Source organism: Neofelis nebulosa, chromosome 8 (genome assembly GCF_028018385.1).
Source record: "Neofelis nebulosa isolate mNeoNeb1 chromosome 8, mNeoNeb1.pri, whole genome shotgun sequence".
Lineage (NCBI taxonomy): Eukaryota > Metazoa > Chordata > Mammalia > Carnivora > Felidae > Neofelis > Neofelis nebulosa.
The window spans coordinates 101,709,150-101,726,406 of record NC_080789.1 but is presented as its reverse complement, the minus strand read 5'-3'; the positions used below and the strand labels follow the sequence as shown (position 1 = coordinate 101,726,406).

The window sequence follows — 17,257 nt, the reverse complement described above, 5'->3', positions numbered from 1 at the left end:
TCATTACTAGATAAGGGCGGGAAGAAAGAGAACCTGATGAGGAAGGGGTCAGAGAGTGAGCACAGGCTGCTCCTTTGTCAGTTGGGATCATGGTGGTGGGGTACCTGGCCCAAGCTCAGGGCTTTTCCCAGCCCACCGCCATCAGGATCGCAGTCTCTGCCCCAGCCTCCCACACCCACCACTCAGAAGGACCACCCCGTCCAGGAGCAGAGCTTTAATTCCAGAGTTTTAGTGTATTTACAAAAGTCCACAGCTCCAGCTCCAGCTGGCCGCCCCATTGTTCTGTGCCTGCCCCTGCCTTCGGACAGGTCAGCTCACCCTGTGCTTGTCCAGGCAGGGGGCAGAGGCGTGCCCAGTTTCTATTAGTGTAACATAATTGATAAAAAAGATTGCTTATCTACTGTGACCACGGCCCAGGGATCACCCAGAGGCCCCGAAGCTGCGTTGCTGGGTTTTCCAAACCCAAAGTGGGTGATGAGGCATGGCGCCCCTCATCTCTACAACCGCAAGCTGGGGCTCCTGGCACACTCAGCCTCTCTCAGGATCACACGCACACATCTGTCACACACACAAAGCTGACCCTCCGGCAGTGTTCCGAAAACGGAGAAAATTCTGTGTACACTGAGGGAGGAGCACCAAGTAGGTGGCTGCCAGCTCCTGCCTGCCCCTTCGTGTCCCTTGTCCAGAAAGAGGGGATCGGGAGGGCACCTCGCACCGTACTTCTGGGACGCCCCGCCTGTAGGCAGCGGTCCTCAGAGCAGGCCCCTCACAGGGCGGGGCGTGGCCTCACCGGAGGAGGCGGGGCGCGGGCGACAGGGAGGCGGGGGCGCACAGCGCCTCCTCGATGTCCTCCAGGCAGCCAAGCAGGTCCATTTCGCGGAGCACGCGGCCCAGCAGCTCCAGCGTGGCTTCGCGTCGTGGCGTGCGTCGCCGCCAGGCCGCCAGCATGCTGTAGTGCGCCTCGCGCAGGCAGCGCCCGTTCTGCAGCTCCAGCCGCTCGATCTCGTGCTCGCTCAGCCCCAGCCGCCGCACGAACTCCTTCCAGCGCGACGGGGGCACGCCGTCCACCACCGCGTACAGCGTCGCCGGGTCAGCGGGATCCGCTGCGAGGAAGCCCGGCCGTGAGCCTCTGGCCGCGGAGGCGGCCCCGCCCGCGCCCTCCAGGAGCTCCACCCACCTGCCCCTGCAAGGAGCTCACCTTCTGGGCGTTGAGTGTGGGTGCTGTCCTCCCACTTCTGAACTGGGGTGGAGATGGGGCTGGAGGCTGGAGCCGCGGAGAGGATGGGGCCAGCCCCCTGGTAGGGTGGAGCCATCTCTCTGGAGACGGATGCAGCCCTCAAATTAGCCCAGTCACTATGAGTGAAGGTGGGGCTGGGAGTGAAGGTGGGGCTGGGGGTGAAGGTGGGGCTGGGGGTGAAGGTGGGGCTGGGGATGGGACTGAAGCCTGGACCTGTGGCCAGGGGCTGAGGCTCTCCCTGAAAGAGAGAAGGCACAGCGTTAGTGGAGGAGAGGACAAACAGCCCGAACCTTCTTTATTTCTGGAGGCGGGTTGGAATTAGGGGTGACCGAGGGTCATTTAGGTATTACAAGATTGTAATGGACAATCAGCGGGAAAGACTGGGGGTAGGTTCCTGGTTTCATCTTACCTCTTTTGTAGGTGTTGATTTCCCACAAACTGAGAAAAAAGAAACCAAGCGTCACAAATTTCACTTCCTCTCTCAGCCCTGGTGCCCATACCGGGGCTGGCCCTGGGGACTTGTGGTGACATGCTTCAGGGCCAAAGTGGCCCCAGGGACAAGAGACCTACTGATGCATTGTGACCTCTCACCAAGCCATCAGGGCCACCTCCTGCCAACGGGGTCCTCAGCAGCAAGCTAAGGGGACACTCCTCATTTCCCTCCATGCTGATCCCTCTCACCCACTCAACCCCCTCCCACATCCCCCAGCAGCAAGCTTTCCCCTCCCAAGGGCCCCACTCACCAATGGAGAAGAGCTTGGACTTCCGCCGTTGGTAGCGGCACATTAAACCAATGGAGAAGGATAAAACGCAAATGCCGAAGAAGATCACAAGAGGCAGCAGCACTGTGGTGCCTGGAGGCGAGGCAGATTGTGGTGAGAGGAGAAGGGAAGCAGGAAGGGCAGGGCTGGCTGGGTAGGTGGAGGGGCGAGGATTAGGAGAGGGCAGGTGAGCATGGGAAGCGGGTTATTTCTCCTCACCTGGGTCCTGAGGGTCCTTAACAGTTTCCACGATGGGTACGCACAACTTCGTACACTCTGTGTTTTTCTTACAGCTGAAAGAAGAGATCGCACAGGTATGTAGGGGCCCTCCCACAAGAGGAAGACAGGGGAAAAAGGAAAAAGAAGAAAACTCCACACTGTTGGAAATTTCTTTGCTTTCCAAACATTTTAGCTATCTCTTGAAATAATGGAAATTAAACCTCTCCTGACTCAGAGGAATGAAACGCAAGCCAATCACAAAATCATTTCCTTTTAGAATTGGAAGTCATCTTAAAGAGGCTGTGTAGAAAGAACTAATTCAAAGCAGTAAGGGGCAGGGTGTGAATTCCAGTCCATTCGTTGGCTGGCACTGTGACTCCAAGCAAGTCATTTAACCTGTAAGCCTCAGTTTGCTCATCAGTAAAGTAAGACTCTTACCCACCTGTCAGAATTGAGAAGTGAGATCATTATGCCTGGCATATAGGAAGCACTCCATAAATGGTGGCTGTCACTGAACTGTTGTGAGAATCCCATGGCAAAGAGAGGTTGGAGAGCTTTTTCTTGAGATGACATTGCTAGTGACAATCCCTGACTTTGTGGAAAGAGGGGTCAAACATGCATGTGAAAATTTTAAAAAGACTTATTTTGGGGGGCAGCCAGAGAACACTCTAGAACAAGCACATCTTCCCCCCGCTGGAAGCTGTCACTGGGCAGCAGGAGTAATGAGAACTCCATGGGGGGCTAGAAGGAACTTGGGAAGGTCAATGCTCCGCAGGAAGAGGCGACCTCACAAACTCACAGTGAGAACCACATGGAATGAATGTAAAAGCTCTTTGAAGGAGAAAAGACACTTAGTAGAAAAAGAAAACAAATAGTTTGGTGTTACTTTATAGCTGTACAGCTTTGCCAAGTGGATGTCATTATCCTTACTTTAAAGGTAAGAAAACTAAGGTTCAGAGATGTTAAGTAACTTGCCCAAGGTCACACATAAGTGGCTAGGCTGAGATTTGAACTTGTAGAGCCCTCAGAGTTCCTTCTTTGCAAGCAAGTATGCAAGAACAGACCCTGTGGAGCCAAAAGACGTGAGGAGGCCTGAACAGAGACTGGGGAAGAAATACCATACTGCCTCAAAGATGCCATCACTAAAAAGCACCATCGTTTACATACTACAAACACACACAGAGCTGCCAGTTAAACCATGATACATCATCAATTGTAAGATGCAGTCTGATTTCAGAGACATGAAAATGTGCATCCTAGAATCCATGAACTATATGTAGTAGACCCTGTCACCCCAAAATACAAATGTCGAAGTTCAAAGAACTGCAAGTCCGTGGAGTATGAGCCTCTATTCCCAAAGACTTCTTCAGATTTTAGGAACAATTCTGGCGGGGGGTCGGGAGGGCAGGAAGAAGGACTGTCTGGTGTTTTGACACCAAGAGTCAACCAGTCAGTAAGAACCAGAGCATCCTGGGCTGTTTCTCTTGCCCTGCTGGTGGCTCTCACCTGCAGCCACCCCATTCGCCGCCCCACCCCAAGCTCCCTCACCCGATCCAGTGCCCAGCAGCCAGGGAGATACTCACTTAACACAAGAGACGCATTCATTCCCTCTTAGAAAGAACCCCGCATGGCAGGTGCATACAGTATTCTGTGTCTCCTTGCCTGTGGGGAGAGATACAATCCAGCTAGAGGAGGGGCACCCTGCACCAAGGACCACAGGGAAAGCTAGGAGGGGCAGGGGGCAGATGGCCAGAATGGTCCCACAGACTTCGGGAATGGGAAGGAGAGGAAGTGTGGGGTCAGGGGGCTGGGGTACAGAAAGGCAGAGGCCTTTCTCCTGAGACAGGGCCCACCCTGGGGCGGGGAGCGGGGCCAGGCTATGGAGAGCTGTGCTCACAGGAGATCTGCACCGTGCCGTTGAGGCAGAGGCTGCAGTTTAGGCACTGGAAATGGGTTTCACTCCAGTAATACCGGTACTGGTTCTTCCTGCAGCCACACACGGTGTCCCGGTACACTGTGCAAGGAGATATCTCCACCTGGTACATTTCTGGAGGGGGAAGGAGACAGGGTGTGAGCACAACCCCCCCCCCCCCCCCCCGTGTGTGTCTTTCTCTGTACACACGCCCACACCCCTGCACTCAATTATGCATGCACATTCCTGTGTTTGCCCTCACACACAGACAGGCGAGCCCACTGCTCTAACACATCCGCCTGACGTTCCATTTAGAGCCCTCGCCACCTCCTGAGACTCACCTTTTCGGCATTTGGAGCAGCTAAGGCACTGTCTGAGGTAGTTCTCTGAAGCAGTAAATGTGCCGTTTTCACATTCTCTGCAGTCCGTGTCCAGCCCTGGGCCCGCACAGTCATTGTACAGGTAGGTCCCTGTGATGGGGGATCAGTTAGGTTGCAGTGGGAGCTCAAGGAAGGAGCCCTATGCTAGAGAGAATAGCCAGGGCCACCCCTCTGAAGTCTGTAAGAGAGGAAAGAAGGGAGAAAATCCCAGCCCAGAAGAGGCAGCAAAGTTCGGAGCCTGGAGGTCAGAGATCCCCAAGTTTTAGAATATCTGGAAAAAGCAAAGGAAGAAGCAGGACCCCGTAACTGAGGTGATTCACTGTTCCCACTTTCTCCTACCTTTGTGGCACTTCGTACAGCAAATGGAATTATCTTGAGGGTGAATATATTTTCCTTGGGGACACGGAATAGCTCTCTTCTCCCGGTCCCTGAGGTGAGGGACCAGTCCAGTAACCCTTAATGGGTATATTTCCACCAACAGAGCCAGAAGCACCTGGGGAAGAATCAGACAGAGGAGATCCTATCAGGAGAGGGAGGGTGGGAACCCTAGAGGTAGCAAGTTCAAAGCCTTCCCAGCTCAAGTCCTTTCTCAGTGGAACATTGCTCCCGGGCCATTCCTGCTCACACTGGATATCCTTCCTCTAAGCTTAGCTGGCCCCATGTGATCTAGTGCTTAATTCTTCTCTAGTTGTTCTGTGTACTAATTTTTTTGTCCCTCTGAGTTAAGACTAGTAGACCCCAGGCCTGGACTGTATTTTATCCTTATTTCCCCATAGCAGTTAACAGTGCTGGACACAGGGCGGGTGTTTAAGGAATGTTTTTTTTTTTATTGGGAACTGGTTACCTCAATTGGGGCCCTGACTTCCAACAAGGAGCCTTAAGGATATTAAAGTGGTGTTCCTCCTTCTGGGTGCTATGTTCACAGTGTGTTCACTTTGTAAACATCCACAGAGGTGAGTAGTTAGGATCTGTGCACTTTCCTGGATTGCGTAATTCCAGTAGAAAGGGTATGTTTATAAAATCAGATTGGAGGGGGCACCTGGGTGGCTCAGTTGGTTAAAAGCGTCCAACTAGACTCTTGGTTTCGGCTCATGATCTCACGGTTCATGCCCCATATCTGCTCTGCACTGACAGCAATGGAGCCCGCTTAGCTGGGATTCTCTCTTCCTCTCTCTCTGCCCCTCCCCTATTTGCGCGCTCTCTCTCTCTCTTTCAAAATAAACAAATAAATAAATAAACAAATAAATAAATAAAACTTTAAAAATAAATAAAATCAGATTGGAGTGGAAGTAAGTGATGTCTCTGTGGGCACCATTTGTAGGGAGTGGGCAAAAGGAACAGTTTCTTCATAAATCTGTATCAAAACCTCACTCAGGATTCTGCCCTCAGACCTCATGCTGCATCCCCTTCCACCACTAAATCTGCACAAATACCCCAGGTTGGCCAGGGCAAACGGGGAGGGCAGTAAAAGGGAAACCTTCAGGGTGGGAATGAGGTAGGAGATTGACAAAGTTTAGGTCCAGGCAGGATTGGAAAAAGGCATGTAGGTTATATACAACATGTATGTATCCAGAGGCTGGTGATCGGGCTCAGGTGACCATCAAGTCAGGAGCTGAGGATGGGCCGGAGTCCTGATGCCCTTTGCACACAGGGGCATTCTGAGAGGCACCTTTTACAGCCTCAGGGCAAGCCCTCAGCAGCTGAATCACTTGCCCAGTTCTGGCTTCAGAGCCAGGGACAGCAAAGCCAGGAGTCAGTGTTGAGCTCCAGCCTAGACTTTTTTCCTTGATCTCTTAATCAGCCTCTTTCTGGCTTTCCCTGGGTCTTGATTTTCTTTTTTTTTTCCTCTGCTATAAGAGCTGCTTTATGTAAAGATAAGAGGATGTCCTCAAAGTGTGTTAAAATTGGAGAAAAACAGACTAATCTGATCACAGAAACCCCAGTCCGAGACAGGACAGCACAGCAGCCCACAGACCGGTAGGCAGGCAGGCAGGTCGTGCTTGCCCTGAGTCACCCTCTGGGAGACACTGCAGCCTGGAAGCTGGAGCCTCAGCCACAATCAGAAGCCACACTGAGAAATAGAGCAGCGGCCAAGGCAGGGCTGCGCCCCTACTCAGAGAGCAGTCCCCTCCCTGAGCCACTGGAGCATGCCGTCTCCCCTGAACAAGACTGGGGCGTCCAGGGCCACAGGAATAATTCAGGGTGGTTATGGGAAGAACTTCCCAATCCTGAAATTGTGGTTCCTTTCCCCGAAGAGCTCTCAGGACCCAAGGTTACTGGCACTTGAAATTCCATGCAGGGCCCCCTCCTGCAGGAGCAAAGCCAACCAGCAGAGACAAAGTCAGGAAGAAAAACTGGGGGCTCCAGTTCTGCCCCCCCCACCCCCCACAGCATTGGTGGGGAGCCTTTCAGGGACCACAGGCCTGTGAGGAGTAAGCTTCCAAGGAAGGACAGAGGGAGGGAGGGAGAGAGGCTTTCTCAAGCCTAGCATCCCCCTGCGTCTCCAGCACTTTGGGGGTTAAGTCAGATCCGGGAAAGAGAAATCTTTTCCCAGCAACTCCGCCCAGTGACTCAGGCCAGGGAGGGAGGGCATCTAGGGGAAGGGAGATAGAACCAGCAGCTTCCCCAGCTCCTCAAGGGTCATGAGTCAGCACGAAGGCTGAAGGGACCAGCCAGCAATGAGAACCCCATCTGAGCCCTTTCTCCTGTGGGCCAGGCTCTCCTTCCAACCCCCACTCGGAGCACACTTCCTCCCCCCGCCACCCTCCCCTTCAAAAGAGTCGGCAACAGACCCCTGTCCCACTTGGCCCGCATATTTCGGGAAATGGCCCCCTCTCCCAATCCATCCCAAAGGGAAGTCTCCTCAACCCCTGGCTTCCTCCCAGCAGGTCACTACCCACCCCCACTGAGGGGCCACTCAGCTCTTTCTCCGCCCCTCAGCATCCTTCCTTTAGACCAGGCCCCACCCGGGCTCCTCCTCCCCATCCAACCAGTCCCCAACCGACCAGCCCTTTCCCTGGATTCTCACAGGAGGCCCCTGACACCCCCCAGTTCCAAAAGGAAGTAAACTAAGGCTGCCCTCCCACCCGGGGTTCACTGCATTCCCACAGCCTGACTGATTCTGGCCAGTTGGATTGGGTTTGGGGACCTCCCTGGGGTCCCCAAACAATCCTTAGGAAATAAGGCCAGTTCTGAGTCTCCACAGCCCCTCCCTGCAAGTCCACTGGCAGCACAGGAAAAACTCCAGAGCCCTGAACGCCCACTTCCAGGAGTAAGGAGGCAGGCAAGAAGGGATGTAAGACAGCCAGTCAGCACTATTTCCCAGGTCTTTCATAGTCCCCAGCAGTGCCCCAGCCAGTCTGCTCTTGACCCCTCCTAGCCAGGGCCTCAGGCCCCCACCAGTCGGCACCAGCTGGCTCTGGGGAGCGTGTCCTTCTTAGCAGCTGCACCTTGCAGCTGAATTAGGAGGTGAGCTCTGAGAGCAAAGACCCTAGCCCGCCTGCACCTGTCGCCTGGAGCAGGGGAAGGGCAGGAAGCTGGGAGGTGCCTGGGGAGAGACAGTTGAGGGGGTGGCCCAGCACCCCTCCAACTCCCCCACAACTTCCGCTTGGGGAGACTTTAAAGTGAGACTTCCTGTACCAGGGCTGCAGAAGGGGCGGAGAGGATGAGAGCAGAGCGACCCTGTGGTCTAACCCTGACCCGGCACCTCATGACCTAGCTGTACCCTTCCCCTGCATTAATTTGTTCACGAAATTAAAATGTGTTTGTTCTTTTAATGTCAATCTTCGGGGAGCTTATGACAGCTTCTCCTCCAAGAGCTCGGTTGAGATCCCACCTCCCTCTGCTGAAGCCCTCCATTAATGCCACTTCCTCCTCTTGAGCTCATTAGATGCCCAGCCCCCTGTGAAGTCCAATAACAGGAATTAACTATATCTACTTTGGGATCTTATTATACTATAATTATCCTGAGCGTGTAGATATGATCTCCCCGAAAGGACCATAAACTCTTATGAGATGAGCGATCAGAAAGAGTGTGTGTGGTCAGAGATAGTGTCTTATGGTCCTGGGTATCTTCTCAGCCCCCAAAACCAAAGGAGCAGAATAATCATTGATTGGCCAATCTAACGACTCATCTGTCTTCCACTCCAGTCAAAGCCAGTGATTCCCAGAGAGGGAAATAGAAGAGTCAGGGCTCCCATGAAGGAACATACTCATCACCAGGGGAGAGTGGTCAAACTATGCCCACCCCTTCCCACACGCATGCACACACACGCACACTCCCTTTTGAGTATCACTGGTGAATGATCCGAAGGCAGATAAGAGTTTGAGAAGCCCTGCTCTAGTCTGTTAGGTACGCACTTCATTTAGCTGTTCCCGGACCCTCAACATGCCCCAAACCCAGTTCATCAACCTCTTGGTCTAGACAAATGTCACACCACCAACTTCTCAGCACCCACAGTGTGAGAGCTTTGCCACCCTTCTCTCCTCAAGGTCCCCCGTCCCGATCCTGCGGCCATCCAGCCTGTCAGTTCATCTCGCCAGTCCGTCTTCCGTGATCTCTCAGTCCTGTCCATAACCATGGGTTGCCTCACGCTCGCATTACTGCAACTGTCTTCCAGCTGATGGCCCAGCCACCAGCCTCTTTCCTGCTCCAATCCATCCTACGCACTTTATCTGTGTTCATGCTTCAACTTGCACCCACATGTGTGGGAATCTTCTTCTCCAGAACCTGGACCTTGAACATCAGTTCCACACAAGTCACTCCTTCCCTGTGTGAGTACTTGCAGAGGTACCTCACTGCTATTCTGAACACACTCCCAGCTGCCATGGGTCTTTCAGAGAACTGCTTCTGAATGAATGAATGAATGAATGAATGAATTCCTCGAATTCCTCTACTTGGGACTACATTCAAAGTCTCTCTTCATCCCCGCCCCCACTCCCTCCAATTTTCTCATTCTCACATCTTCTTGTTCCTCAACATGGTCCTTCCATCTCCAGTCAAGGTGTTCAGCTTCCTGCCACCACCATCCCCAACACAATATCCCACCCCTCCATTCCCCTACTCTCCCTCAAACCAGTCTCCCTTCTTTCTAGCCACGCTGCCAGTCAGTGACTTTGAATCTCAACTCCAAATCCACTTTTCTATGAGGCTTTCCCTTCCTCATTCCATCTTACCAATGCCTGTTCCTCGAGTCATTCCATAGAGTTAGGGAGCATCACATGGGCACCAGGTCCCATATAGCTGCTAGGGACCTAGTGAATTCACGCCACTCATCCTATCAAGCTCTCAGCCAGGTCAGAGACAATCCATTCATTGTAGGCTCTGCAGTCTATGCAGGAGGGGTTCCTGGGGCAGAGACACCAGACATGAGGCCAGCTAAGCAAGAAAAAGCAGCTGGATGATGCTCATTCCCTTCCCTGGTCCTGCCTCCCATCCGTGTCCCAGGGCACCACATCAAAACGCTTTTGTGGATATTCTCCCCAGACTGTTCTGAGCTCATTTTTTTGCTGTAAGCCATCTTGGCTCCCAGACTGCAAGCTCTTTGAGAACAGCAAAATCCTAGGAGCTTTGCCACACTCTCTCCTGTGTTCTTCTCCACTACCTCCCACACACACACCCACACATATACTCTGGGGCATTCGGTATTGCCCAGTGACTGGTGAGCAGTTGAAAACAGCTCAGGCCTTTCATTCCTTCTCTTTCCCCTCCAGCTCCAAGCTGAACTTGGGTCCCTTCACAGCCAACCTCCCACCTGCCATCTTCCGCCCCTGCCACCAGGCACTTCCCTTTATCTCTTCAGGCCTCCTCTGTCTTCCAAGCACAGGAGCCACCGAGTAATCCCTACTATACTAACAAAACAAATCTAACGCTTACTGAGTGCTTTCTATTTGCTAGACCTTATTCTTCTACTAGAATGTAGACTCCATGGGGGCAGAGATTTCGTTCACTGCTGTCACCCCAGCACTTAAAATAATGTCTAGCACAGACCCAGCACTTAATACTTTGAAGATCTAACACGCAGTAGACCCTTGAACAATGCAGAGATTAGGAGCATCGGCACCCCCCCACTTAATCACAGATCCATGTATAACTTTTGACTCCCCCAAAACTTAATAGCCTATTGTTTACTGGAAGCCTTACCGATAACATCAACAACTGATGAACACATACTTTGTGTGTTATGTGTATTATATGCCGCGTCCTTACAAGAAAGTAAGCTAGAGAAAAGGAAATGTTAGTAAGAAAATTAGAAAAAGAAAATATGTTTACAGTACTGTATTTAATGGGAAAGAAATCCACATATAAGTGGACGTGCACAGTTCAAACCCATGTTTGTTCAAGGGTCAACTGTGTGTCAATCTATTTAATCTTCAAAACACCATTAGAAAGTAGTGATCGTTATATCCATTTTAGAGATAAAGAAACTAAGACATAAAAGGTTACGTAGCCTGCTCAAGTTCGGGCAGCTAGTCTGTGAGGGAGCCAGGATTTGAATCCAAGTGATGTACCCCCAAAGAGAGAAGAGAAGACAAGGCAGTCGGATGGGGGCTGAGGGAGCCTGGGAGAAGGACAGGCTTGAGAGAAGTCAAGAGACAGGCTGGGGAGACAGGAGGTGAGACAGTCAGAAAAACAGTAAGAACTCAGGTTGAGAGAGAGGTGCTGCACAGGGAATCACGGTCTGGAGATGTGGACTCCCAGCAGAAAAGAGAGGGAGAGGGAGGCACCAGAGAGAAAAAGGTTCAGAAAGGAGACTTCTAGGGAAACTGACAGAAAAGGAAGAAATGATTAAGAGAGACAGGACAAGACCCAGAGGAGAGGACAGTGGGGAAGATGGGGGCCAGAGACAGGCAGGGACCCAGGAGAAACTGGCCAACCACAGGCCAGGAAAATCCGCCCTACTAGGTGGGGGGCTCCCGGTATCGCACAGGCTGACTCCAGGACATGCAGGGAGATGGAGCATACATTGAAACAAGGCTGAGGCACAAGAAAGGGACATTTTCCAGTGACGAAAACAACTTTCTACTAACTTCCCCAAACTGATCTGTGGAAGAAGAAACGAAGAGATTGTTGTTTGGGTCTGTGGGGAGGGGGCTGAAGGCTGGCCACAGGGTCGGGGACCAGGTGGAGGCGCTGGCAGCTGTCTAGAGTCAGTCCAACGGAGGGCACCAGCCTAGAAGCTGAGCCAGAAGCAGAGAGTGGGGAATGCCAGCAGGTGGGCGTCCTGGCCCTGGGGGGCTCTCCACTGCCCTGTCCCTATCCGGTTCCCACTCCACTCCCAAATACCCCCTCTCCACACGGGCACACACACACAGCATCCCAAACTTACCCACCAGCCCATCTCCATTCCCGGACTCAGTTTCCCCCTTCACTAGCATCCAACTCCTACACCCTGCCAAGGTTTGTTCAGCCAGGGCCCACGGGCAGCCTCACCTCTCCCACCCCACACACACCGGCTGGCAAGCTGACCCGAGGACAGAACTCTGAATCATCTGGACTCCGAGAGGACGAAACATCCTTCTTCCACTCCTTTCCTTACCCTTCCGAAATGCGCCCCGCCTCCCGGGATCACCTGCCCCCACATTCCCGGCCACCCCAAAGCCCAGCAAATTTCCTTGGCTGTCCTCGGGTTCCCTTTCACCCTCGGCCTTGCCTCCGACTCAGAGCAGACCTCAGAATGGGAAACCCGAACTCTGGCCGAGTTTGAAGCTGGGCCACGCCGGCCGAAGGTCGGGGCCGGGGGCGAGGGCCCACTCCGGCGGGACGGCGCCCTTCCCCCCCCCCCCCCCCCCCCCCCGCCCCCAGCCCACTAGGCCCTCGTCCCGGGTCTTACCAGTGGCTGCAGCAGGCCAGGCACGGTGGGGAGGCCCATGTCCGGCCAGTTGTGGCTTCTCACTCCCCCATCAGGGCTCAGGCAGTGGCGGCGGCGGCGGCGGCGGCGGCGGCGGCGGCGACCGGAGTCCGGGATGCGCGGGGTCGGGAGGTCCCAAGAAGAGCCCGCGCCCCGGGGAGGGAAGCTGAGCGGGATAGGGTTGGGGTGAAGGTCACCGCCTGATCCCAGGGACCTCACACCCCGAAGGCCAGAGCCGGAGCCCGAGTCCGGAGAACTGGGAGAAAACTAAAGCAGAAAGGAGAGTGGAGGTAGAAGGGAAGAGAGAGTGGCAGATGGGGTGTTGCAACTTCGGGACAGGAAGAGCCTGGGGGAGGAGACAGGAGGAGGCGGGAGGAGGGGGCGAAGGTCTTTAACCCTTCGTAGCTCAGTCAGAGGCGCCAGAGTCCCGGATCCAGCAGCCTGGTGCCCGCAACCCACCAATCGGACCCCTCCCGACCCCCCCCCCCCCCCCCCCGCACGGCGCGATAAGCCCCTCCCTCCTCACCCAGTCACCCGGCCTTCCCCACGTGAACAGCACTGGAACGATTCAGGGCTTTGGAGTCAAATTCACTGGGTTTCAGTTCAGAATCCTCTGCCTTTGAGCTGGGTGGTCTGGGACAAATAACCAACACTCTGTGGGTCTGTTTTCCAGTTTGTGAAATGGAGAGAGAGCACCTAGCTCATGGGGTTACTGTAAGGAATGACTGAGACAGGACAGGTAAGCATCTGATCCATGACAGGTACTCGGTGTTCCTTAAGAACTCTTCCCTTAGCCCCAGAGTTCTCCACCGACACCCCAAATCTCTTGCTTTCTTGGGAATTTACCCCTCCGACCCAAACTCAAACTTGGAGTAAACCCAAACCCTAGTTTTCTGCCCTCACTGGGGCCCTGATACCCACCCACCCACCCCACCCCCACCCCCACACCCAATCTGGTGCTCATTCACTCTCTGCGGGACTGGGACCCCCCAGGCGCTGATGTGGCTCTGCCACAAAAAAAAAAAAAAAAAAAAAACGAACGCAAAATCTCCACCAAGCCTCCTTTATTGACAGTAACAATGCCTAGCCCACCTACATGGGAAAAATGCTGTCATGAGGCTTGATGAGATTCGTGAAAATCACAGATACCTGGATCAGGTATTACCAGTATATTCTCAGTGCCCCCTTTCCCAAATACTCTGATACATCAATCCAAATTGACCTTAGACATAATCTGCTGCAGCACCTTGTTTTATAGATTAATCGAGTGATTCTTTTTTTTATTTAAAATTTTTTTATGTTTAATTTTGAGACAGAGAGCTAGTGGGGGAGAGGCAGAGAGAGAGGGAGACACAGAATCTGAAGCAGACTCCAGGCTCCGAGCTGTCAGCACAGAGCCCGACACAGGGCTCAAACTCACAAACGGTGAGATCATGACCTGAGGCGAAGTCTCAGAGAAAACCGAGGCCTGGGGACACACAAGGCATGTTCTCTGCACCGCCAGCTGAAACCCCCGAGCCCCAACTTCAGTCCAAGGGCCCATTTTGCTATGATAGACACATTGCCACTTTTCTATCCGTCCCCTTGAGTCAGACACCACACTCTGACTCTGGGTATTTCATGCCACCCCCATTTGTGCAGGGTCTCTCCCAGATGAATGCCACAACAAGCCTACAACGTTCACCCAAATATCCTATAGGCACAATGATCTTCACTATACCCCATCCAGGCCCAAGGTCCTCCATCTACTGAGGTTGCTAGAAACGCAGGGAGACTGGAGGGTGAGGTCCTAGGTCTTTGTGACTTGGAATCAGAGCTCCTGGTTCCCTCTCCCCTTGATCTTCCAGCTGACCCCACACCTTAGACTCCACACTTCCTGGCTCTCCCTGGCCTCCCCTCTTTGATCCCAAGAGTAGGGCATCTGTAGATGACAGTGGAGCTCAGATGCCTCCCACCTCTCTCCGGCTGACTTCACTCCACCCCATCCTCCAGCTTCTGAAGAAAAAAGTGCTTACCATATATGAAGCATTCAGTAAGTGGTAGCAATGTTAAGAGTTGCACAATTCATCACGCCTGAGTGGCTCAGTCCGTCAAACACTGATTTCAGCTCAGGTCATGATTTCACGGTTTGTGAGTTCGAGCCCCATGTTGGGCTCTGTGCTGACAGCTCAGAGCCTGGAGCCTGCTTCACATTCTGTGTCTCCCTCTCTCTCTGCCTCTCCCCTGCTAGCTCTCTGTCTCTCCCTCAAAAATAAACACAAAAATTTTTTAATAAAAAAAAAGAGTTGCACAATTAATAGTATTCACAATTAATAACTTTAATGTCCTAATTTTTAGTGTTACAAGGAATTTTTAATAGTCTGTGTCAATTGCCAAAGCCATTATATGTAGCCTGGTGCAAAAAGAGAGTTTCTTTCATTGTTTAGGATAAATGTGTATTTACTTTAAATTTTGAAAAATATATTAATTTGTTCAATAAATTCTGGTTTGGGGAACCTGGGTGGCTCAGTCGGTGCAGCAACTGACTTCAGCTCAGGTCATGATCTCATGGCTTGTGAGTTAGAGCCCCAATGGCCCTGTGTTGGCCTCTGTGCTAACAGCTCAGAGCCTGGAGCCTGCTTCAGATTCTGTGTCTTCCTCTCTCTCTCTGCCCCTCCCCTGCTCGCTCTCGGTCTTTCTCTGTCTCTCAAAAATAAATAAAGGTTGAAACAAATGGTGAGGGATGGATTCTTGTAAGAATATGAAGGGCTGGGGTGCCTGGCTGGCTCGGTAGGAAGAGGATGCAAATCTTGATCTCCAGGTCAGGAGTTCAAGTCCTACCTTGGGTATAGTGATTACTACAAAAATAAATAAAAACTTAAAAAAAAAAGTATTATGAAAGGCTAACTAATCTCATGGAGGAGGTGAGAATGTAGCCATAATCCTTCCAGGGCAAAAAAGAAACAATGGAGGGAGAGAATGGAGAGATGGGGAAATAGCAGAGGGGCGACTAGGGGATGATGGAATTGGCCGTTATGGCTTGTAGAGCAATGGATGAAGACAGAAGAGCAGAGACCCCTCCCCATCACATGTTGCACACACCCCCACAGCAGCACAGAGTGATTGCAAAGGCACTGGATTCCAAGTCAAGGTGACGTGGGTTCTAGCCCCAGCCCTGCCATCCGACTCCATGTGTGGCACGGAGACATGGTGGGTCATAGCAGGAGACCTGGCTCCAAGCTGGGTCTGTAAGAATCATGAACTTGGGCAAGTCACTTCACCTGCTAACCTGCCCTAGACGGAAAAGGAGGCAACCTAAAGCCTTTCTTCTCTGACACCAATTCTAACTCCTAAACCACGGGGTCCACAGGTACGTACAGATAGGGCATGGAGATAAGGAAACTCCAGCATGGTTAGTAGGGGTGGGTGGTGGGGGTAGAGGAACTGATTGCCATCATCCATAATGAAGTCTGCCAGAGGAGAGGGGCTGGGCCTTTGGAGGGGCAAGGCCCAGGCTGGGCTGCGGCAGAAAGCAGACAAGAGGGCTCAGACGAGGACACCATTGGACACCAATGGTGGTTGTGACACCACCATTTCCCCCCATCAGTTTGAGTCCAGGAAAGGGAAGTCAGAAGTCCTCACGTCAGTTCCTGGTCACAACCTTTCTTACCTCTCCACTTCCTTCACCATCTCCCCCTCTTTCCCCAAGGTTCCCATGGCCCCCAGGACAGGGAGATTGTAACTGAGAGGGGTAAGACCAAGGCAGCAAGGGAAGTGTCCCCAAAGATAATGAGGAATAGTAACTTCTGGATGCCAGGTCTGATGCTAGAGAAAGGAACCAGGGTTCCCAAAACTGGGTTCAACTCACACACCCCTCAGTTTATCCTTTATTAAAAGCGGCGTGGCGGGGGGGATTGCTGCTGCTGCTGCTCTCTCTGTAATGATGAGAGAATACAGCATAGCAGGCTTTGAAGTTCCAGAAGAAACTGGCCTGAGTCTCATCTTCCCACACCACCCCCACTACCGGACAGTTGATGGGGAGGTGGGCAGGTGAGGGCTTTATCTTACAGCTGCATGGAAGGTGGCACTCAGTGATCACAGAGGAGGATTACTGATGACAGTAAGTAAAGTTGGGGAGGACAAGAAAGTCCAGACAGTGGACGACGGTAAGTCATCCCAAGCACTGCCCAGTAGGTCTCCCAAGGAGAGCAGCACCATGACTTTGCTCTTGCACCCTAACCTGGTGATGGGCACCTAGCACGTGCTCAGCAACGCCCATGGAGGAGCTGGCAGCAAAGTTTGTCTCTGCCAATGCCCCTGAAGAATGGACCCTTCCATAGTGAAGCCAAGGGGTGTGGAAGTCTGGGGCCCAGGGACTTGCATCCACTCCCTACCCCCATACAGCCCTCCAGACATTCCTTATGCAACATACAGTTGTTGAGCACCTGCCTACTTGCTCCAAGCGGGACACTGGGCTAGACCCTGAGGATACATAAATGAACAAGATTCATTCCCTGACCACAAGGAGCTCACAGTCTAGCTGGGGAGGCAGACACAAGTGAACAAGAAGGTATGATGCAACATCAGCACCCCAAGAGATATTATGCTGTGCTATGGGAGGCCAGGGGAGAGGGAAGTGAGCACATCTGGGGCAGACAAGAAAGGGCAGAAGGCTTCACAGAAGTAGAGATGTCTGAGTAGGGTTCTAAGGGATACACAGGAGTTCTCCAGATGGAGTGGAAAGCTACCAGGCTCAGGAAATAGCTTGAGCAAATATGTAGATGTATGAAAGACACAGAGGCATTGGGGTACAGCTCCGTGGGGGCACAGGCTAGATGAGGCTGGAAAAGGCCTGGAGCCAACTAGGAATGGCTAAGCCTTGACTACATTGGTCTGCTCCGGCCCCTGCCCTAGGAAGG

At 52.7% G+C, this 17,257-nt stretch overlaps 1 protein-coding gene and 1 long non-coding RNA gene across 2 annotated transcripts; one reads left to right on the top strand and one right to left on the bottom strand.

The window, feature by feature from the left end:
* Positions 1–199: 199 nt before the first annotated feature.
* TNFRSF1A (TNF receptor superfamily member 1A) lies at positions 200–12,794 on the bottom strand. Its single transcript, XM_058743941.1, has 10 exons — positions 12,342–12,794; positions 4,849–5,002; positions 4,471–4,599; positions 4,115–4,264; positions 3,801–3,879; positions 2,218–2,291; positions 1,981–2,091; positions 1,647–1,675; positions 1,199–1,475; positions 200–1,103 (listed from the first exon to the last, which is right to left on the bottom strand). The coding sequence occupies exons 1-10, from the start codon at positions 12,378–12,380 to the stop codon at positions 787–789; spliced, it is 1,359 nt and encodes a 452-aa protein (XP_058599924.1). The 5' UTR covers positions 12,381–12,794; the 3' UTR covers positions 200–786.
* On the top strand, positions 2,004–2,668 carry LOC131520131 (uncharacterized). The gene is made up of 2 exons (XR_009265938.1): positions 2,004–2,112; positions 2,292–2,668. It is a non-coding gene; the product is annotated as an uncharacterized LOC131520131 (long non-coding RNA).
* Positions 12,795–17,257: the final 4,463 nt, after the last annotated feature.